The sequence below is a fragment of the Aethalodelphis obliquidens genome, unplaced genomic scaffold, assembly GCF_003676395.1.
Source record: "Aethalodelphis obliquidens isolate GAN/ISIS:26980383/991018 unplaced genomic scaffold, ASM367639v1 scaffold14, whole genome shotgun sequence".
Lineage (NCBI taxonomy): Eukaryota > Metazoa > Chordata > Mammalia > Artiodactyla > Delphinidae > Aethalodelphis > Aethalodelphis obliquidens.
Genome location: NW_020837958.1, coordinates 3,378,636 through 3,401,504, shown reverse-complemented (window position 1 = coordinate 3,401,504; position 22,869 = coordinate 3,378,636). Strand labels below are relative to the sequence as shown.

The 22,869-nt window shown below is 48.4% G+C and overlaps 1 protein-coding gene across 1 annotated transcript in view; it reads left to right on the top strand.

Moving 5' to 3' along the window:
• Positions 1-7,403: 7,403 nt before the first annotated feature.
• F2 (coagulation factor II, thrombin) overlaps positions 7,404-22,869 on the top strand; it is a 27,262-nt gene continuing 11,796 nt past the window's right edge. Inside the window, exons 1-12 of the mRNA XM_027114833.1 lie at positions 7,404-8,787; positions 9,177-9,340; positions 10,061-10,085; positions 10,322-10,372; positions 11,801-11,906; positions 12,009-12,145; positions 13,794-14,108; positions 14,455-14,583; positions 14,678-14,804; positions 15,324-15,491; positions 16,024-16,197; positions 16,485-16,666. Of these exons, the coding sequence (XP_026970634.1) occupies positions 8,709-8,787; positions 9,177-9,340; positions 10,061-10,085; positions 10,322-10,372; positions 11,801-11,906; positions 12,009-12,145; positions 13,794-14,108; positions 14,455-14,583; positions 14,678-14,804; positions 15,324-15,491; positions 16,024-16,197; positions 16,485-16,666 (1,657 nt within the window). The 5' untranslated portion in view covers positions 7,404-8,708. The remainder of the gene's footprint in view (positions 8,788-9,176; positions 9,341-10,060; positions 10,086-10,321; positions 10,373-11,800; positions 11,907-12,008; positions 12,146-13,793; positions 14,109-14,454; positions 14,584-14,677; positions 14,805-15,323; positions 15,492-16,023; positions 16,198-16,484; positions 16,667-22,869) is intronic.

The following is a 22,869-nucleotide window of genomic DNA, read 5'->3' as shown; positions in this document are numbered from 1 at the left end:
GAGGAGGTGTGGGGGAAGGTGGGGATGTGAGGGGCTGCGTGTGAAAAAGCCCCATGGTGTGAGACCCTGGGTGTGAGCCCTGAGACCAGCATGGCTGCAGCAGAGAATGAGGGGAGGGGGGCAGGGTCAGGTCACACAGGCCTTGCTTCAAGAGTTTGGACTTTATTCTCAGGACATTGCGGGGCTCTTTGAAGGGTTTTGAGCAGGGGAATGATACGATCAGATCCATGATTGAAGAGACCACTGGAGAGGATTAGTGGGTAAGGTGCAGTTGTGGGGAAATCAATTAGGTGGCTGGGAATGGGTGGTAGTGGAAATGCAGTCATTCACCCAACAAATACTGAGCACTTCCCGCGTGCTGGTTGTTAGGGGTATAGCAGTAATAACAGTCTCTGCTCTCGTGTAGTTACGTTCTGGTGTGGCAAGAGCCAATAAACAAATACATGTCAGATGATGGAAAATGCAGTGAAGAACAGTAATGCAGTGGAGAGGTTGAACGGGGAGTGTGACTTTACAGAGGGCGGTCAGGGAAGGCCTCCAGTAATGCAACAGAGACCTGAACGATGGAGAGGAGTGAGCCAGGCTGATGTCTGCAGAAGGAGCTGGATTCCAGTCAGAGGAAACAGTACCAGCAGAGCCCAGCGAGTTCAAGCAAGAGCAAGGAGCAGAGCGGCCAGGGCGGAGCGTGGAAGGAGGTGAGGGCAGGGGCTGTAGGCTGTGGGGAGGGCTTTGGGTGGACAAGTTCTCTGAGAGGTAGAAGTGACCAAAGTCAAAGACTGAGGGAGAGAGGAAGATCTGACTCCTGCTTTCTGACTTAGCAAGTTAGGTAGCTGGGGGGGGGGGGGGGGGGCAGTTCTGGTTTTGGCTGGGGGGGGGGGGGGGGGGGGGGGGGGGGGGGGGGGGGCGCGGGACAGCTATGATTTTGGCTGGGGATGGTTTGAGTCGAGGTGCCCTTGGGAGAGATCTCAAGAAGGCAGTGGGAAATGGGCACAACCTGTGGGGAGAGGGGAGGCTCCTCAGGAGAGACTAAGTGAGCATCCGATGAAACAGGAGAACCTGCAACGTGTAAGTCGCAGAAGCTGATGGAAGAACATCTCAACAAGGAAGAAGAGGGTAACGATGTCCTTTGCTGTTGAGAAGGTTGAAATTTGCCAGTCGCTGGTGAGCTGAGTGAGGGCAGTTGGGAGCCAGACTGCATTGCTTTGAGGAGGGGGAGGCAAGAGAGACAGGGGAACTTACATTCTTGTTCCATCCTCCTGTCCTGCAAATGGTGTTGTGCTGCGTGTTTCACAGATGGGGAAACAGGTTCAGAGCGGATTGGTAACTGCCGAGACCGCACATTCAGTAAACAGCAGAGCCAGGATCGTGACGTGTCGTGTCCTCTGGCTTCCCAGCACTCAATCTCCGTGTCATAAGCAGCCCCGTGTCTCCTGCTTTGCACTGACTTTAACCCATCCACCCACCCGGTGTGAATAACTTCGTGGCAAAGCGTCATTCTGAAACTGTCCAAGGAGAGGGAGGACAGCAAGGGATGGTGACGACGATCTGTGGAGAGAAAGGCCACACCATCCAAAGCCTGAAAAACAGCTGCTAATACTAGTTTTGAGTCAGCCAACCCCCTGACTCAGCCTGGTGGGTCCTACTCTTTTCCAGCTCCAGCTTCAGGCGGGTCATTCCAAGTCAGGTAACCTCTCAGCTGTGTCTGCCCAGCGTTGTTAGCTAACTTGGGGACATACCCATTGCTTGATACTGAACAGTGCAGGGAAGTGGGGATGCTTTGGGTTGCTGGGGAGGCCTGCCGACACCCCACAACTGTCCTCAGACCAAAACCTGGGATGTTTACCCCGCTTTGTCACATCCCCACACAGATGAGGGACTTTCCTCTCCACTGAGACTGTCCCTGGTGATGCAGAGCAGTGTCAGATCAAAGCCAACAAATTCATAGCCACCTGGTTTGAGCATGTCTGCTCAGCCAGCGCTCATGGCTGAAGTGGGAATGGGCATCGGAGAGCATCGTCCAACTTCCTCACGTTACAGATGGGAAAATGGAGGCCGAGAGAGAAGTCACCTTCTAAGGCATGAGACCAGTGAGTAGCAGAACCGGGACAGGGCCCAGGTCTTCTGAAACCCACTTTAGTGCCCTTCCAATGAAAATAAAGTGCAATGACAGTTCTTGGAAAGACTGATAACTGGAATATTTTTTTTCATTGAGAAAATATCTCCCCCCAATCAAAATAATTCTTGTGTCATTATAATGTTGAAAGTCCCTTTATTCCCTACTTCTCCTTTTCTCCATCCCCTGATAAAGTCACTTTGAACTGTTTGGTGTATATAGCACTGAATTTGAATGCTGCTTCTTGCTATAGAGCAAAGTTGCAGTGAAAATGTTGCTGGACACCTTTTCACAGATGCAAATTTTTTTTTAATTGGAGTATAATTGCTTTACAATGTTGTGTTAGTTTCTGATGCACAGAGAAGTGAATCAGCCATACGCATACACACATCCCCTCCCTCCTGGACCTCCCTCCCCCACCCCATCCCACCCAACCAGGCCATCACAGAGCACCGAGCTGAGCTCCCTGTGCTGTACAGCAGGTTCCCACTAGCTAGCTATTTTACACATGGCAGTGTATTTATGTCAAACCTACTCTCCCAATTCATCCCACCCTCCCTTTCCCCCACTGTGTCCACACATCCGTTCTCTACGTCTGCCTTTCTATTCCTGCCCTGCAAATAGGTTCATCTGTACCATTTTTCTAGATTCCACACATATGTATTAGTATACGATATTTGTTTTTCTCTTTCTGACTTACTTCACACAGATGCAAATTTAAATTCACAGGGTGAGGGGACTTCCCTGGCAGTCCAGTGGCTAAGATCCGTGCTTCTATTGCAGGGGCCACAGATTCAATCCCTGTTCGGGGAACTAAGATCCTGCATGCTGCATGGCGAGGCCAAAAACAAACAAACAAAACCATGCAGTGTGTGTGTAGCTGCTGAGCCAAACGTCAGAAAGTGCAGGAGATAAAGAATCTTTTATCCTGATTTGCAGCTTTAATAGTGTGAAAAAAAATCTTACAATAGAATAAAATTTGATTCATGTTTAGGGACCTTTAAACAATGCAGAGCATCATGGACTAGACAAGTTCAGGTGTGGATCATGGCTCTGCCCTTAACTAGCTGCATAAACTCAGGCAAGTTACTTCTCCATGCCTCAGTTTCCTCATCCATAAAATGGGGATAGCTGTAGTACGTACCTCATCAGTGCTACATACCTGGCACATGGTGAGCAATTAATAAATTGTAGCTGGTTATTGATAGTGTTGGAATCAGCCCTCTTAACTTGGAAGACAAGCAAGATTGAGGTAAATGTTGCCTACAGGTAGTGCCTGTTTGGGCAGGTCAGCATCACTCACAATAGTTTTGTACTTTGGGTGCGTGTCCTCTGGGTATACGGTAGTCCCCCTTGCAGCGATGGCCTGGGAGGCAGGAGTCGAGTCCTGGTCCTCGCCCAACTCTGTATGACCTTGACCAATTAGCTTCCCAGCTCAGAGGCTCCATTTCCTCACAGTGACATGGGGAAATTGGACCAGATCAGTGGGTCCCAATCTCGGCTCCACCGTGAAGCCCTTTTGGTAACTTATTTTTTCTTCTGTGGGTCCTGTATTTAAAAAAATTTTTTTTATTAAATAGAAACTCATATTTTTGAGTCAAAATAGAAAACTGTTGATCAGATTGAGGAAGAAATAAGGTAATTAACCATCTAAAAAGACATAATTTCAGCCAAAAGGGAAAAAATTATTTTTGTCTTAAGATAAATTTACAATTTTTGAGTTCTTTTTTTTTTAATATGCAAAAGGACAAGGCCACCCTGTAGTACATGCACAGAGCCCTAGGCTTTAGAGCATCTGGATTGGGACTTCCCTGGCAGTCCACTGGTTAAGACTCTGCGCTTCCACTGCAGGGGGCACAGGTTCAGTCCCTGGTCGGGGAACTAAGATCCTGCATGCTGCGTGGCGAGGCCAAAAAAGAAAAAAAAAAAAAAAAAAAACGAAAACAGAAAAAAAAACCCAGAACGTCTGGATTTAATAATATCTGATCTCCTTTCCAGCTCTGAAATTCTGTAACTCTATGTCCTGGAACATATTTCAACTGTTTTCAGTGATTATAGAGCTTCGCTTTACAGTATAATGCTGGCTTCACTCGTGATTTTGTTTGATGCCAACTTGTTGGGCAGAAATGCAACCCCTCGTTATGGCCTTGTTCTCAGAGGGAAGTAGGATCTGTTTTAAGGGTGCAGGTATGTGTTTGTGTTGAAAGCAGGAATGACACTCTTGGCTGCAAGTACCACTGGGCCCAGAGAGAGTTCCAGAGAGACGGTTCCTGGCTGGGAGGCTTGCAGGGGGCCCTGCAGCCTGAGGGTGTGCTCAGTCTATTGGGACCCTGCACCCATGGAGGTGCTTGGATCCCTCCAGAGGCACATTCACAGAGGGGTGCTCTCCTTTGGTCATCTCTGCAAAATAGAGGGTAGGTGCAGTCTTGTGTTCACCCAGGAAAACAGGGAGGCTGTCCAACTAGAACCCACTTGATAATACTAGCCTCCATTTATTAAGGAATTAAGTCCACTTTTCACTGTGAATGTTGTCAAACACAGAACATTTAAAAGAATAATGTAACAATCTTGTTACTACCTAGATTTAATTATCGCTAACATTTTGCCCTGCTTGTTTCATCTTTGCTGTAAATCCTTCAGTGTAATCTGTAACTCATGAGGAATTAAAAAATATATAATAATGTGTCATATAACACTTAGCAAATTAACACTAATTCTTCCATATCATTGCATATCTAATCTGTTTAGATTTTCTTATTTGTTCTAAAATAGTCTTTTTACAGTTGATGTGTTCAAAGGTTTAAATCAGTCATGGTCATTTTATTCCCTTCATGCATTTGGTTGTTAGGTCTCTCTTAGGTTTCTATTATTCTGAACAGTCTTTCCCACCCACCCCTTGCATTGCCACATCATGAATTTGTTAGAGAAACCGCGGTCACTTGTCCTGTCAAATGTCCCTCATTCCTCATGGTGGTGTCTAACTTATTCCTCTGTTGTCTGTATTTCCTGTAAACTAGTAAGTAAAGCTAGAGGTTTGATCCAGCCTATGTTCACTCTTTTAGGAAGAACACTTCATAGGCAGCATTGTGGATTTCCTGTTGCATCATATCATGTAATAGTGCTGTTTATTGAGTGCTTACTGTGTGGCAGGACTTGTGAGACTTTACAAACATAATATGCTTTGGGGGAGTAATTTAGTTTTTACTTCATAACGCCTAAACTCTGAATCCAGCTAAACCTGGAAGGAGACAAGGGGTATATGGAATCCAAAGGATTACAGTGAGTCAGAGCACAAAGATAACAGGATTTGAGAGCTGGGAGGTGCTCTCCACAGGAACAAAAGGAATGGTGGGGATAAGATAAAACACAAAATCAAATTTCTCAGAATGGCCTAGAGTCTTCTTGCTGGTCTTGCCATTCCTGGACTCAAAATGCCCATGGCCTCCACAATATCCGTGCTATCTCTCTCCCGGCCAAAGAACCCATGCTTGCCATCCAACCCATCAGTCTTAGTTGTGCAGACAGCCCACAGAGCCATTTGGGTTGGGTCCAGCATTTGCCAAGGACCAGATGTCTGGACATATTCAAAGTGAAGTTCTCATCAGAAAAGTTCTCCCCGTAAATGGACTTGCTGTGTGTACTATTATGGCATGTAAATTCATCATCCTGACGCATAAATCCAGGAATAAGCCTTGGAAAGCAGGAACCCTTATAACCAGATCTCATCTTCCCAGTGCTTAGAGAACCGAAGTTTTCTCCTTGGGAACATCGTCTGTAAACAGCTTGTAAACAGTAGTCACGGCCCGAGACTTGCCCCTTAACAGCCACGTCTGCGCGTGAGTGTGCCATGGACTCAGCGGGGCTGCAGCTCCAAAGCAGAGTCTGCAGAGTGACCAGTATGATCTTATTTAAGTTCTTCAACAACAGCCTTGTGCAGTGAATATTGTTATAATTCTGATTTTACAGATAGTGAAACCCAGGACCAGCCTCCTAAATCAGTGCTCTCATTCATGCTGCGGTGCTTGTCTGTCGGGAGTGATGGGTTCTGACAGTGAGGGAACGAGGGGGAGGTCAGCAGGCCCCTGACTCCGCCCGAACCCTTAGTAGAAGAGGTGCCATGTGTTATGTGCTTTGTCCTTCTCCCTGCCAGCAACATCCCCTTCTCTTCTCTCTCTCAGGTTGACTCAGCACTGGCCCAAGCCTGTCCTCGGAAAAAGGAGGACCACCTACTTGAAGCAGGAAGGACGAAACCGCACCTCTCTTCTCTCCACTTCTCAAGAGCTCTGCCCCCTTCTCTTACTCAAGGAATTTTTAAAGAAATTAGTGAGGTGAGATCTTTTCACCATTCCTCTCCAAGAAAAAAAGAAGAGTAGGCTCCACATCATTAGTCAACAGGGAATACAAATTAAAACCACGATGAGACACCTACACATCTATCAGAATGGTTGATGTGAAATGGATGGATGAGATAGAGGTTGGTGAGATACGAGCGGCCAGAAGTCTTCAAACATTGCTGGTGGGAGTGTAAACCAACACAACCGCTCAGGACAACTATTTGTCAGAGTTGCTTATTAAAACATACGCCTGCCTTGTGACCCAGAAAATCCATCCCCGGGCATGTACCCAATAGAAATTAGTGCTTATCTACACCAGAAACCTGCATACGAATATTCACAGCCACACTATTCATTGTAGCCCAAACTGGAAACTAATCCAAATGCCCATCAGCAGGTGAACGGATCAATGAAATTACAATACTCATGTAGTGAAATACTACACAGTTTTAAAAGGAACAGACTGCTGATATGTTGATACACATAACAGGGATGAACCCCAGAAACATGCTGAGCAAGAGAAGTCAGACAGAAACAGGTACATGCTGCTGGTTTCCATTTACATGAAGTTCGAAAGTAGGAAAACTGATTTATGGTGATGGTGGTTAGACTAGTGGTTATCTCAGGGATGACTCCAGCAAGTATGTTGGGGGCTGGAAATGTTCTCTCTCTTGATCTGATGGGTGTATGCATACAAATTTGAGGTAAACACTTAGGGGGACTTCCCTGGTGGCGCAGTGGTTAAGAATCCGCCTGCCGGCGCAGGGGACACGGGTTCAAGCCCTGGTCTGGGAAGATCCCACATGCCGTGGAGCAACTAAGCCCCTGCGCCACAACTACTGAGCCCGCGAGCGACAACTACTGAAGCCCGTATGCCTAGAGCCCGTGCTCCGCAACAAGAGAAGCCACCGCAGTGAGAAGCCCGCGCACTGAAATGCAAAGAGTAGCCCCTGCTCGCCGCAGCTAGAGAGAAAGCCCATGCACAGCAACGAAGACCCCAGAGCCATAAATTAAAAACAAACAAACAAAAAAAACGCTTAGGAGTGGTTTCAACATTACCGTATGTAAGCTAAACCTCAATTTTTAAAATATATAGAAAAATAGGAAAGAATATATGTGTATAATGTAAATATATAAATATATATGTAGGTATGTAGGAACTGGGCCACCCAGGCATTAAGCTGATTCGTAGGAGTCAAGTCCTGGTCCTCAGTTCTCTGCCAGCCCTGCCTCCCCTGCTCTGCACCGGGCCGCTCCCTGTGATCTTCCCAGACTGCACATGTCCGCAGTCCAGACCCTGAACGGCCAGGCCCGAAGGAGAGCGAGGTGAGAGCCTGTGCTCCCTGTGTTCCTGCTCTTTGGCCCTCTGTCCTAATGAGACCCAGGACTAATATTTACCTTTCATACTGCAAACTGGAAGTGGGGGAGGGCTGGGCAGGGGTAGTGTGGGACCAGCATCCAGTCTAGGCCTGGCACGGGGCAGATAGGCAGTGGGAGAGGGAGGGCCCTGCTGTGGAGACCAGGGATTTGAGCTGCCCCTGTTCCGGGCCAGGCCGCATCCTGGGAGACCTGAGAGAGAAAATAGACCAGAGGGCCTGGCTCCTCCTCCCAGGCAACCACCACACACAAACACAGCTCCCTGGCTCCCAGACAAGGAAGAGTGGAAATGGGACCCTCCATCAGTGGCTGAGAGGCCGGGGCAAATGTTGGCCAGCCCTGCCCCAGTATGTCCTGGGATAAGGTGGCCGCTCTCATCTGGCCACACCCTCGCCTCCATTTTCTTACGTGCATGTGGTGATTACAGAAAACTCCCCACTGGTTTACATCCATATAGCTACTCATTATTAAGTTCTTACTATATATTCATAATCTCCTTTAGTCCTCACAACAGGATACTCTTCCCACTGTACAGATGAGGAAACAGACACACAGAGATCAAAACAACCATCACCGTGTGCTAGGATTGCAAGGAGCCTCAGGAAGATCTTGTGACCCCACTGGCCCAAGTTCGCCTGTGTCTCTGAGAGGGAGGTGCTGGATGGTGGCTACGCTGGTCTTTGCTCTGGGACTTCCTCCCAGACCACCCATCCCTGGTCCCAGGAGGACCTGTCCTCCCAGATGGCGGGGGCGGACTATCTATCCACCTGTCCCCACGGCCCTGACCTGCTGACCTCTGCTTCCTGGCTGATTTCTTCATGTTGGTTCAACATTAACCCAGAGGGGTCAGGACAAGCCCTCAGAGTCCTGGGAGCGGACACACTATGGCGCACGTCCGAGGCCTGTGGCTACCTGGTTGCCTGGCCCTGGCTGCCCTGTTTAGCCTTGTGCACAGCCAGCATGGTAAGGGGGGCCTGGAAGCTGGGACAGGCTGGCGGACTGGGATGTAGGCCTGTGGGCTGTGGTCCCCTGGCTCGGCAGAGAGCACAGGGCCGGCCCCCAGGTGGCTCTCGGCTCACTGTGTCCAGCTTAGGGAAGGAGCCAGGTGCTCAGGGCTGGACAGACAGTGACTACTTCTCTCTTGGAATACGGGGGTTGGGCTGGGGGTGATCCATGAAAGGAGGGGGGCTAGTGGCTGCCGTTAGCAGCCTTTCAGGTCCTGCCACCATCCTAGACACCCCCTTTCTGGAAGCCAGCAGGCAGGCCAGGCTTGCTTCCTGCCCTAAGTGGCTGGTGGTGGCTAAGACAGCCTGGGCCCCTGAGGCCACTGTCCCACGCCCCTTCTCCTGCAGTGTTCCTGGCCCCTCAGCAAGCACTGTCGCTGCTCCAGCGGGTCCGACGCGCCAACAGCGGCTTCCTGGAGGAGTGGCGGGAGGGCAACCTGGAGCGAGAGTGTGTGGAGGAGCAGTGCAGCCGTGAGGAGGCCTTCGAGGCCCTGGAGTCTCCCAGTGCCACGGTGAGGCCCCAGGGAGGGAGGGCTGGGGGTCCCTCCAAGGGGCCCCTTGGTCCCTGCAGGGGCACCAAGGAGGGGAGCGGGGAGCATCACAGCTCTTTGTTGATAACTTCATCTCTGGCCCCGTTTCCCTGGGCTGCCCTGATGAGCGGCTCAGCCTTTCTAGGCGGCCCCAGTGCCTGGGCTATGTCAAGGCCCCAGGGTACGGTGAGGCTCCAGGACGTTGGGGGGCAGGGGGGCCTCCTCAGTCTTTAGACATCTGTCTATGTTGGGATCTCTGGAGACCCTGGCCCTGGCCACATGGCCTCTCAACTTTAGCTTTGCTGCTACTTCTGTGCCACCCTTGGGAGGTGGGTCTCTGGTCAGGCCTGGGCCTAGGCCTCAGTGTTCCAGGAGCCTTTTGAAGCTTTCCCTTCCCTGGGGCTCTGCCTGGGCCCCTCTTCTCCAGTCTACCCCACCCCGGGGAATCCCTTTCAATCTTGTCTGGCCAGGGGCGGGGGGGCGGGCGGTGGGGAAGGCAGGGAGCTCCCCTCTCCTCAGATACTCTTCTCCTCTGCGGGCTTGGGCTTTTAGAAGCAAAAGTAGAAAACTCTGCCACAAACCTCCCCAGAGCGTGACCAGGGTAAGGGAAAGGGGAAAGTATAAGGAGAAGACAGGAAGTTTACAAAAAAACAAAACAAAACAGGATCCTACCACAGCCTCACACTCAGCCTTGTTTTTCAGGATGTGTTCTGGGCCAAGTACACAGGTAAGCACTGGGAAGGGTTTGCTCCAGGAAGGGAGTCCTGGGGACCCAAGTTAGAGGGTGCCCCACTCCAGAGAATTTTCTGATCCATCCAATCCTCCATTCCTCCACCCACGCCTCTTTCCTTCCTTTCTTCCATACGCGTCCCTTTCTCTCCGTTTCTGAATGTCATCCCACCCTTCACTTGAACCTGTCCTATCCCTACCTCAATCTCAATGATGTTTCTGGGTCTTTTCCAGCTTGTGAGTCGTTGAGGAAACCTCGAGAAAAGCTCATTGAATGTCTGGAAGGTGAGGAACTGACATGAGGGTGTGGGGACAGGATAGGAGGGGACAGCCTGGGAGAAGAGCAGAGTAGGGGTTGGGTAGGAGTTGTGGCCCAGGGGTGGTGGCCTCTAGCAGCTGACATTGCCTTTCTGGTCCTGCGGTCAAGGATGTGTCTTTGCACCTGGCTCTGTGCCTGGCAGTCAGTAAGATGATTAATATTGGAGGAACAAATGAATGCACGGGTAATGAAATAATGTTTAAGGCCTGATTCTCATCAGAGCCCCTGCCCATGCCAATCAGTCTTCCCCATGTCCCCAAGGCAGAGCTTCGATGATGTCACATTCTTTCTCCAAAACCTTGAGTGGCTCCGCATTGCCCCGAGAATAAAGCACAGGCTTCTTAGCCTAGTGGATTTTGCAGGTTCTGATCTTAACCTTCCCTTCAAGCTTTATCTACCATTGCACCAGCCCTGAATCCAGCCCCCCAGCTTGCTGACAGCAAGCACTTCTCTCAACAGGGCAAGATGTTTCTAGATCCTGGCCCCTGCTTACATTATCATCTCCCCCTGGAGCAGCCGTCAGTGCCTACTGAAAACCCCCCTATCCTTCAAGAATTAGTTCAAATGCCACCACCTTGCTGAGCCTTCAAGGTGCATCCTCCCTCCTCCACGGCATTCTGAATACACCTTTAGTATGACAGTAGACCCCACAACATGGAACTCTTTAATCACACTGGCTATGCTTTCATTTGTTAAGTAATTTATTCAATAGACATTTCACTAAGCCCCTGCTGTGTGTCAAGCTCTATGGTTGAGTGCTGGGGATTTTAAGAGAATCAGGGAGCTCACAGTTTCATCAGAAAACAAAAATACAAAACATCAAAGTAATTGATGGAAAAGTTCTGTTCCAGGTGCCAAGAGAATTCCAGGAGAGGGAGCATTTCGTTTGCTGGCAGAATCAAGGACTGCTCCCCAGAAGAAGTAGAGTTTTACTTGGATTTGTGGGATGCACTGATGAATAAATAGGAAAGCATGGCCAAGGCAAAGGAAAGAGCACGTGCAAAGGCCCTTAGGCACGAGGAGCTAAGATAACAGGGCCAGATTCGGAGAACCTTGTTCACTTTTTCATTCTGCTGGCTATGAGGAGCCACTGAATATTAGCTCTATGAGGGCAGGAACCTACTTGACTATGACTGTCTTATTCATTGCTGTGTCCTTAGTACCTGGCATAGTGCCTGTCACATGGTTGTCACACAGTGGGCACTCAGTGAATATTTGGTAACTACGGTTAAATGGATTGTAGAACTGCTGGGTACAGAGGAAGTGCTGAGTAAATGCAGGTTAAGGGTCATGGACCAGAGGTAGCTTGGAGGGGATGGACCGATAGAGCTTTACTAGGAGAGAAGCGGGGACAAGTCCTCAGTGTAGGAGACCTGGGCTGGGGGTCTCTGCAGGTAACTGTGCCGAAGGTCTGGGTATGAACTACCGAGGGAACGTGAGCTTCACCCGGTCAGGCATCGAATGCCAGCTGTGGAGGAGTCGCTACCCACATAAGCCGGAGTGAGTGATGGGCAGGCCTGTCTGCCAGGGGTCTGAGAATAGGGGGTGAGGAGACACTGGGGGTGGGGGAGACGCCTCCTGCTGAGCAATTTTCTGTTCCAGAATCAACTCTACCACCCACCCTGGAGCTGACCTGCAGGAGAATTTTTGCCGCAACCCAGATGGCAGCATCACTGGGCCCTGGTGCTACACTACGCTCCCCACTGTGCAGAGGGAGGAGTGCAGCATCCCTGTCTGCGGTGAGCTGGGGGAGATCAGGTGGGCATGGCCAAGGCCCATGGGTCTTCATGGGCCTGGCAGCACAGGATGGGAATCAAGATCCTGGCTCCCTTTGAGCTGGTGTTAGTTACTGACGACATATTTGAGCTTGTTGGTTAGTGAAGTCAGGAGACCAGAGAGAGTTAGCTTCCAGCCTCCTCTCCTCCCTCCACAGCCTCTGCTTCCTTATGATCCAGGATGTGGCCCATTCTAAATATGCTTTACTTCCTGCTTGAGGCATCTTCCCTCCAGGAAGCCCTTCCTAACCATTTCAGTCCATGTACCCTTTGCCGAGCATCACAGAGCAAGCCTCGTACAGTCCAGCCCTGCATGATTCTGTCATCATTATTTCCCATGATGTGTCAGCTAGCTATAGCCATAATAATGCTGCAAACCCCACAAAATCACAAACAGCCACAAAAGCTGGGGGGCATACACCGATAAGCATTTCTTTCTTTTTTTTTTTTTTGATGTGGACCATTTTTAAAGTCTTTATTGAATTTGTTACAATATTGCTTCTGTTTTGGTTTTTTGGCTGCGAGGCACGTGGTATCTTAGCTCCCCGACCAGGGATTGAACCCACACCCCCTGTATTGGAAGGGGAGATCTTAACCACTGGACCTCCAGGGAAGTCCCGCATTTATTTCTTATGTGTCTGAGGTTCAGCTGGGGTGGCTCTGCTGATCTCAGCTGCACTCGCTCACGCGTCAGTGGGGTCCAGGTGTAGGCTGGGCTCGGCTGGTGGCCCTACGTCAAACAATGGGTCCAACTGAGCTTGGCTCCTTGTGTGGGTGGGTCCATGTCTGCTCCGTGTGTACTCATTGCGGGGGGAGGCTGAAAGGCAGCAGCTTCTTCCATGGGGGCGGCAGAAATACCAAGCAGTGAGCAGACACACATCTTTAAGCCTAGGCTCAGAACTGGCAGAGTCAGCTCTGCCCACATGCCATTGGCCAAAGCAAGTCCCATGATCAAGGCCAAGGTCAAGAGGTGGACCTTTACACCTTTGCTTGTAAAATAACAGAGCAGAGGATGTGGATCCAGGTGGATCCAGGTAGGAGTAAAGAATTAGTGCCAGTAACTCAATCTACCAAACATGGGTTGCTCTTCTTTGTCCTTCATGCATCCCTGTAGGACCCAGTGAGGGATGCTGGGGCCAGTCTTACAGCGAGTTGCCAATCATAGTAACAAAAACAGCTACAGTTTACCAAGCCCCCACCCCTGAACACCTATGATAAATATGTTGCAGGCATGCTGAAACTGACCTACTCCCTGTGTAGACATCCTCAGTGGATCCCAGCTATTTTTCCTACTGTGCCCTTGTGAAAGCACAGAATCCTTAAACTCCAGGCAGTCACTACCAATAGATTACAGATAGCGCAGGAGATGAAACCTGGTTCCTATCTCTGGCTTATTATGCACCAGACACTTATGCCATATATTTTGTTTAAATCTCTCAATAACCCTGCAAAAACGCATTAGTATTCCCTTTCATAGGCAAGCAGACTGCGGCTCAGAGAGGATAAGTGACTTGAGGTCTATAGGATAAAGGCCGAAAGGCAGGGATTCACATCCCGTCTGGCTCCACGTGTGGTCCCACCCACTCTGCTCCTCTGTTTCCTCACCCACCAGGCCAGGAGCGAGTCACTGTGGAGCTGACCTCAAACTCCAGAGACTTTGCAGTGAATCTGTCACCTCAATCAGAAATGTGCATCCCTGATCGCGGCCAGCAGTACCAGGGGCACCTGGCGGTGACCACACATGGGTCTCCCTGCCTTGCCTGGGCCAGCGAGTGGGCCAAGGTCCTGAGCAAGGACCAGGACTTCAGCCCGGCTGTCCCACTGGTGGAGAACTTCTGCCGCAACCCAGACGGGGATGAGGAGGGCGCGTGGTGCTACGTGGCCGGGGAGCCTGGCGACTTTGAGTACTGCGACCTGGACTATTGCGGTGAGAGGGCAGGGCAGGGGACATGAGACAGAGGACACAGCCTGGAGGGAACAACAAGAACAGTGCCTCCCCTGATCTAAGGCTTTACCACCTGATCTGAGGCTTACCACTCACCAGTGAGTGCATTCATGACACCTGACGTTAACCGGGTGGGCGTAATCCTAGCTCCACCTTACAGCTGAGGAAACTGAGGCCCACGAGGTTTGGTTTCCTAGTAACGCAGGTGCGCTTGCGCTCTTAATCTCTACACCAGACGACCTCCGCGGCTGCCTGGGGGCTTGGGGAGGTCAGAGGGTGGGTGAGGAATGGCCTGGCCCAGCCGCAGCTGGTGTCTGGGTCCCTGCAGAGGAGCCGGTGGATGAGGAGGTGGGATATGGGCTGGGCGAGGAACCGGATGCGGCCATAGAGGGACGCACCGCTGCGGACACATTTCAGCCCTTCTTCAACGAGAGGACCTTCGGCGCCGGGGAGGCAGGTCAGGCGGCGGCCGGAGGGGCGCGGGGCCGCGGCATGGGGGCGGGGGCGGGTGTTGCAGCGCTCGGCCCCTAACGGTCCCGCTGGCTCGGCAGACTGTGGCCTGCGGCCTCTGTTCGAGAATAAGTTGGTGCAGGACAAAACGGAACAGGAGCTGTTCGATTCCTACATCGAGGGGCGCATCGTGGAGGGCCGGGATGCGGAGATTGGCCTGGCGCCCTGGTGCGTGCTCCCTGCCCCCACCGACCCCTTGCGCGCCTGCATCCCGCGCCCTGGGAGACTCCTCTGCCCTCACAGGTCTAGGCTCCACAGACAACCTAGCCCGGCACCAACATCTCATCGAACCCTCACAGCCACCTTTTGAGATTGGGTTTACTACTTCTCCAAAGCAGATGGTGAAGCTGAGGGTCGGAGCGCTTAAGTGACTCGCCTAAGTGGTGCTGCTAGTGAATGGGTTACAGAGCAGGACTAGATTCCTGTTCTTCTGACCCCAGAGCTGTGCTAAGCTGTGCCAACTCTGGCCTGGAAGAAGCTTGATGAGAGGAGGGGGTGCAAAAAGCAGGTGGCAGCCCCGCGGTGTCACATATATGCCCCGGTCCCCAAGAACGGGAAGGTCAAGCTGGGGTCTGGGCCCAGTAGGGAGCTCTGTCCAGTTAGTTCTTAAACCTGGGACTTTGCGCTTGTAGGGCTGGTGGAGGGGCAGCCCTCCCACCTCCCAATGCTTCCCACTTCTTCTCCCAGGCAGGTGATGCTTTTCCGGAAGAGTCCCCAGGAGCTGCTGTGCGGGGCCAGCCTCATCAGTGACCGCTGGATCCTCACCGCTGCCCACTGTCTTCTGTACCCGCCTTGGGACAAGAACTTCACTGAGAATGACCTTCTGGTGCGCATTGGCAAGCACTCCCGCACCAGGTACAGAAGTGGGGGCCCATGCGTGTCTGGCAGGGGTCCGCGTCCTCCCGAGTGACTGTGAGGGGCTCTGGTGACTCTGGGCCACGAGGGATATGTCTGTACATCTCCCACAGTAGAAAACCCTGTAGGCTCTGCTGTAAAGTCTATGTGGCCACATCCTGACTGAAGCTTGGACCTGGGGACAGAGAAACTAAGCCTTTGCAGAGAGCAGAATCCTGGCCTGCCCTTAGCACCCTTCCAGGCACCAGGACATGGCCCAGGTGTGACCTCTGAGTAGAGGCTGTTGGGATCAGGGCCTACAGGCTGCGTCCCTCCCCCTACCTGCCTGGGCTGTTTGATCCCAAAGCTCTGGGCAACTTCAGGCCAGGAAGAAGCTGCCAGGACAGGAGCCGGCCCTCTCACCCTCACTGGTGGCCTGCTGGTTACGCTGACTCCCAGACCCTGAGGGCAGGCAGTTTTCTTCCTCGGGGAACCAGCTGCCCCTCATTGGGTGGCCTACAGCTTCTCCTTTTCTCTGCTGGGGTCTGCACAGCTATGAGCGAAAGATTGAAAAGATCTCCATGCTGGAAAAGATCCACATCCACCCCAGGTACAACTGGAGGGAGAACCTGGACCGGGACATCGCCCTGCTGAAGCTCAGGAAGCCCATCAGCTTCACCGAATACGTCCACCCCGTGTGCCTGCCCGACAAGGACACAGCAACCAAGTGGGGCGGCCAGAAGGGCAGCCAGGGGGTGGCTTGGGGGGGAGCCGAGGGGGTTGGCCAGGGGGCAGGTGGTTGGGGGGCAGCCAGGGGGCTGGCAGCTGAGGACCTGGGCTGGGTTCTGGGCCTGACTCTGACAGCCTATTGCCTTGCCGAAGTTCCTTCCCTTTTCCACGCCTCAGCGTCTTCCTGCACAGGTGTTTTAGATTCAGGTCTCTAAGGGATGGTGTTGGGGCCAGGAGGTTTCTAGACTGGTCTGTTCTCACTCAGTCCTTCTCCTTTCCCCAAAGGTTGCTCCGGGCTGGATACAAAGGGCGAGTGACGGGCTGGGGCAACCTGAGGGAGACGTGGACAGCCAATATTGCTGAGGTGCAGCCCAGCGTGCTACAGGTGGTGAACCTGCCCATCGTGGAGCGGCCGGTCTGCAAGGCCTCCACCCGGATCCGCATCACCGACAACATGTTCTGTGCTGGTAAAGTCCCCTGGGCATGGCTGGGCAGGCGGGAATAGCAGGGCCTCGGGTTGGGAGGATTGAGACACGTGAGTAGCACAGGCCTGGGTTCAAGTCCTGGCTCTATTCCATTAGGCTGTGTGAGGGTTGAGCGAGATAGTGTATTTAAGGTGTTAGGCGTGGTGCTAGTCACTGGTCAAGTTGTCAGTATATGTGAGCCAGACACCAACCAGAGGTCACGGGTGGAGGAAAAGCCATTCATTCATTCAGTCGTTCAGCAAATATTTACTGAGTGCTTACTGTGGTCCAGGCAGTATTCCAGGGTGTCCAAAAAGGACCCTAACAGATAGGGTCTCCTGTGTCTTCAGAGAGCTTCCTTCCTAGAAGGAGAGTGTGTCAGTAAGCAGATCTAGAATAGCAATCCTGATAGGAGAAAAATTAAGCTGAGTAAGGGAGTGAGAGGTGGGGACGGGGCGATTGAGACAGAGTGGTTGGAGAAGGCCTCTCTGAGAAGTGATGTTTAAGCAGAGACTAGAAGACATGAAAGAGTGAGCCAGTCTAGAGGAAGTGCACTCCAGACTTGTGGAGACAGCAGGTACAAAGGCCCTGAGGTGGGAGCATGCTTGGCGTGTCTTAGGAGCAGCAGGGAGGCCTGTGTGGCTGGAGGGCAGTAAACACAGGAAGGGCAGCATTGGAAGAGGGGAGAGAGGTGGGCAGTCAGGGGATGGGTGCTTCCTTCAGGGCCTTGAAGGACTTTGGCTTTTGTCGTGATAGGACATTATTGGAGACTCTGGGGCAGGTGAGTAAACGATCTAACTTAATTTTTAAAGTTTTAAAAATTAAAAAAAAATTTTTTAGGTGATTTCAGACTCACAGAAAAGTTGCAAAAATAATACAAAGAATTCCTTTATACTGTCATCCAGATTCTGCCACCTCCTTTGTGTGTGTGTGTGTTCTGTGTGTGTGTATTTATACACACACATATACACATTATTTGAGACTAAATTGTACATGTTACCTTTTTTACCCGTACACTTAAGTATTTCCAAAAAAACAGGGTTGTTCTCTGCCATAACCACAGTACATTTATTAAATCAAGAAATTAATAATGAAAAAAGAAATTAATAATGATATAATACCTTTGTCTAATTTTTAGACTTCATTTAAATGTTTTCCAGTTGTCCTGCTTACTGATGTCTTTTTTAGCAAAAGAAAAACAAAAACGTTTTTCCCACCCAGGATCCAGTCCAGGATCACACATTGTACTCAGTTGTCAGTCTTTGTCTTTCACGATTTAGACATATTTGACATGTATAGGCCAGTTATTCTGTAGATTGGCCTCAGTTTGGCTTTCTCTAAGGTTTCCTAATGATCAGATTCAAGCTAAGTGATGTTGTGTCCTTTTCAGGCATATGATCTCTCTGTCCCATTCCTGGTGAGATTAACTCTGACCTCTTGGTTAAGGTGGTGTCTGCATCTGCCATGTTTCTCACTGTAAAGTTCTGTTTTCCTTTTTAAGACTAACATCTTGTGGGGAGAAAGTTGAATAGTGTCTGTTCTGTTTCTCATCAAATTGTTCTCCTAACCCTGGTAGCTGCCAAATGGTGATTTTTAAATTCTGTCATTCCTTCTACATTTATTAGTGATCATCTTATTGTAAGGAAGAATCTGCTTTCACTCTGTCACTGTGGACTCATGGGTCCTTTCTTTATTCTAAGGGCTATAATTTGTTACTATCATTATTATAATGTTCAAATTATCCCAGGTTTGGCCAGTGGGAGTCAAAAAAAAAAAAACAACCTGGCTTCTGTGACTTTTGGAGAGGTCCTGTCAATCTCTGAGTACTTTCTTACTTTCAGCGCAGCAAGATGTTCTAGGTTCATCCTACTTGCCTTCTAGTGGAGAATGGTATTTAGAAACCAAGATCTGGGTGCCAGTTGTGCACATTGTTACTAGGGTGTCATTGTTCCTAGGCTCTCTTAGCAGACAGAATTAGAAAATACATGTATTATGCACATGCCTAAATCTATATCTATGTTCTTTCTATCTATTTATCTATCTAAAACCATGAGATGACACTGAAACCTCCCGTTGCAATGCAATAGGATTTTTTTTAACATCTTTATTGGAGTATAATTGCTTTACAATGGTATGTTAGTTTCTGCTTTATAACAAAGTGAATCAGCTATACATATACATATATCCCCATATCTCCTCCCTCTTGCGTCTCCCTCCCACCCTCCCTATCCCACCCCTCTAGGTGGTCACAAACCACCTAGCTGATCTCCCTGTGCTATGCGGCTGCTTCCCACTAGCTATCTATTTTGGTAGTATATATAAGTCCATGCCACTCTCTCACTTCGTCCCAGCTTACCCTTCCCCCTCCCCACATTCTCAAGTCCATTCTCTACATCTGCGTCATTATTCCTGTCCTGCCCCTAGGTTCTTCATAACCATTTTTTTCCCCTTTAGATTCCATATATATGTGTTAGCATACGGTATTTGTTTTTCTCTTTCTGACTTACTTCACTCTGTATGACAAACTCTAGGTCCATCCACCTCACTACAAATAACTCAATTTCATTTTTTTTTAAGGCTGAGTAATATTCCATTGTATATATATGTGCCACATCTTCTTTATTCATTCATCTGTCGATGGACACTTAGGTTGCTTCCATGTCCTGGCTGTTGTAAATAGAGCTGCAATGAACATTGTGGTACATGACTCTTTTTTTTTTTTTTTTTTTTGCGCTACACGGGCCTCTCACTGTTGTGACCTCTCCTGTTGCAGAGCACAGGCTCCGGATGCGCAGGCTCAGTGGCCATGGCTCACGGGCCCAGCCGCTCCACGGCATGTGGGATCTTCCTGGACCGGGGCACGAACCTGTGTCCCCAGCATCAGCAGGTGGACTCTCAACCACTGTGCCACCAGGGAAGCCCCCCATGACTCTTTTTGAATTATGGTTTTCATATGCCCAGTACTGGGATCGCTGGGTCATATGGTAGTCCTATTTCTAGTTTTCTAAGGAACTTCCATACTGTTCTCCACAGTGGCTGTACCAATTTACATTCCCACCAACAGTGCAAGAGGGTTCCCTTTTCTCCACACCCTCTCCAGCATTTATCATTTGTAGATTTTTTGATGGTGGCCATTCTGACTGGTGTGAGATGATACCTCATTGTATTTTTGCTTTGCATTTCTCTAATGATTAGTGATGTTGAGCATTCTTTCACGTGTTTCTTGGCCATCTGTATATCTTCTTTGGAGAAATGTCTATTTAGGTCTTCTGCCCATTTTTGGATGGGGTTGTTTGTTTTTTTGATATTGAGCTGCATGAGCTGCTTGTAAATTTTGGAGATTGGTCCTTTGTCAGTTGCTTCGTTTGCAAATATTTTCTCCCATTCTGAGTGCTGTCTTTTCGTCTTGTTTATGGTTTCCTTTGCTCTGCAAGAACTTTTCAGTTTCATTAGGTCCCATTTGTTTATTTTTGTTTTTATTTCCATTTCTCTGGGAGGTGGGTCAAAAAGCATCTTGCTGTGATTTATGTCAGAGTGTTCTGCCTATGTTTTCCTCTAAGAGTTTGAGAGTGTCTGGCCTTACATTTAGGTCTTTAATCAATTTTGAGTTTATTTTTGTGTATGGTTTTAGGGAGTGTTCTAATTTCATTCTTTTACATGTAGCTGTCCAGTTTTCCCAGCACCACTTACTGAAGAGGCTGTCTTTTCTCCATTGTATATTCTTGCCTCCTTTATCAAAGATAAGGCGACCATATGTGCATAGGTTTATCTCTAGGCTTTCTATCCTGTTCCATTGATCTATATTTCTGTTTTTGTGCCAGTACCATACTGTCTTTTTAAAAATTTAATTAATTAATTATTTTTGGCTGTGTTGGGTCTTCGTTTCTGTGTGAGGGCTTTCTCTAGTTGCGGCAAGTGGGGGCCACTCTTCATCGTGGTGCGCGGGCCTCTCACTGTCGCGGCCTTCTCTTGTTGCGGAGCACAGGCTCCAGACGTGCAGGCTTAGTAGCTGTGGCGCACGGGCTTAGTTGCTCCGCGGCATGTGGGATCCTCCCAGACCAGGGCTTGAACCTGTGTCCCCTGCATTGACAGGCAGATTCTCAACCACTGCGCCACCAGGGAAGCCCCATACTGTCTTGATTACTGTTGCTTTGTCTGAAGTCAGGGAGCCTGATGCCTCCAGCTCCGTTTTTCTTTCTCAAGATTGCTTTGGCTATTCGGGGTCTTTTGTGTTTCCATACCAATTGTGAAATTTTTTGTTCTAGTTCTGTCAAAAATGCCATTTGTAGTTTGATAGGGATTGCATTGAATCTGTAGATTGCTTTGGGTAGTATAGTCATTTTCACAATGTTGATTCTTCTAATCCAAGAACATGGTATATCTCTCCATCTGTTGGTATCATCTTTAATTTCTTTCATCTGTGCCTTACAGTTTTCTGCATACAGGTCTTTTGTCTCCTTAGGTAGGTTTATTCCTAGGTATTTTATTCTTTTTGTTGCAGTGGTAAATGGGAGTGTTTCCTTAATTTCTCTTTCAGATTTTTCATCATTAGTGTATAGGAATGCAAGAGATTTCTCTGCATTAATTTTGTATCCTGCTACTTTACCATATTCACTGATTAGCCCTAGTAGTTTTCTGGTAGAGTCTTTAGGAGTCTCTGTGTATAGTATCATGTATCCTGTCATCTGCAAACAGTGACAGCTTTACTTCTTCTTTTCCAATTTGGATTCCTTTTATTTCTTTTTCTTCTCTGATTGCTATAGCTAAAACTTCCAAAACTATGTTGAATAATAGTGGTGAGAGTGGGCAACCTTGTCTTGTTCCTGATCTTAGTGGAAATGGTTTCAGTTGTTCACCATTGAGAGTGATGTTGGCTGTGGGGTTGTCATATATGGGCTTTATTATGTTGAGGTAAGCTCCCTCTATGCCTACTTTCTGGAAGGTTTTTATCATAAATAGGTGTTGAATTTTGTCGAAAGCTTTTTCTGCATCTATTGAGATGTCATATGGTTTTTCTCCTTCAATTTGTTAATATGTTGTATCACATTGATTGATTTGCGTATGTTGAAGAATCCTTGCATTCCTGGAATAAACCCCACTTGATCATGGTGTATGATCCTTTTCATGTGCTGTTAGATTCTGTTTGCTAGTATTTTGTTGAGGATTTTTGCATGTATGTTTATCAGTGATAATGGCTTGTAGTTTTCTTTGTGACATCTTTGGCTGGTTTTGGTATCAGGGTGATGGTGGCCTCGTAGAATGAGTTGGGGAGTGTTCCTCCCTCTTGCAATGCAATATGATTAATTTTAGCTTCTCCCTTTCCACATTTGTAACAGTCTCTGTTGATAATGAGAAATCTGACTCCTATTATCTGTAATGTATTTACTTATTTGGTTAATACAAGAATACACAGTTTGAGAATCACTCATCCATGACTGTGAAAAATAATCCTACAAGCTAGAGTTTAGCATTTCTTCATGGTTGTTTCTGTTTTTAGCCTGAAGATATATATATATATATATATATATATATATATATATATATATAGTCACAGTACTGTGTCTAAAAGTAACTTGGGTAATTATTATCCCCTTCCCTGTGTTATTTATTTAAAATACAGTTAGGCTCATTTGTTTCACGATTGTATTCAATTTTGGGTCCTCCCTCCCATCTTTGTTGTCTTTACTTGTTTATTTTTGGACTATTACCTTGTTTTATTATGCTTTGCTTTATTTATTTACATATTTTTTATTTTATTTAAATATAGTTGGTTTACAATATTATATTAGTTTCAGGTGTACAACATAGTGATTTAATGTTTTTATAGATTATACTCCATATACAAAATAATGGCTGTATTTCCTGTTCAATATATCCTTGTGACTTATTTATTTTATACATAGTAGTTTGTATCTCTTAATCCCCTAGCCCTATCTTGCCCCTCCCCTCTTCCCTTTCCCCACTGGTAACTCCTAGTTTGTTCTCTCTGTGAGTCTGTTTCTGTTTTGCTATATTTATTCATTTGTTTTATTTTTTGGATTCCACATATAAGTGATAACACAGTATTTGTTTTTCTCAGTCTGACTTATTTCACTAAGCATAGTACCCTCTAGGTCCATCCATGTTGTTGCAAATGGCAGAATTTCATTCTTTTTTATGGCTGAGTAATATTTATTTTATATATATATATATATATATATATACAC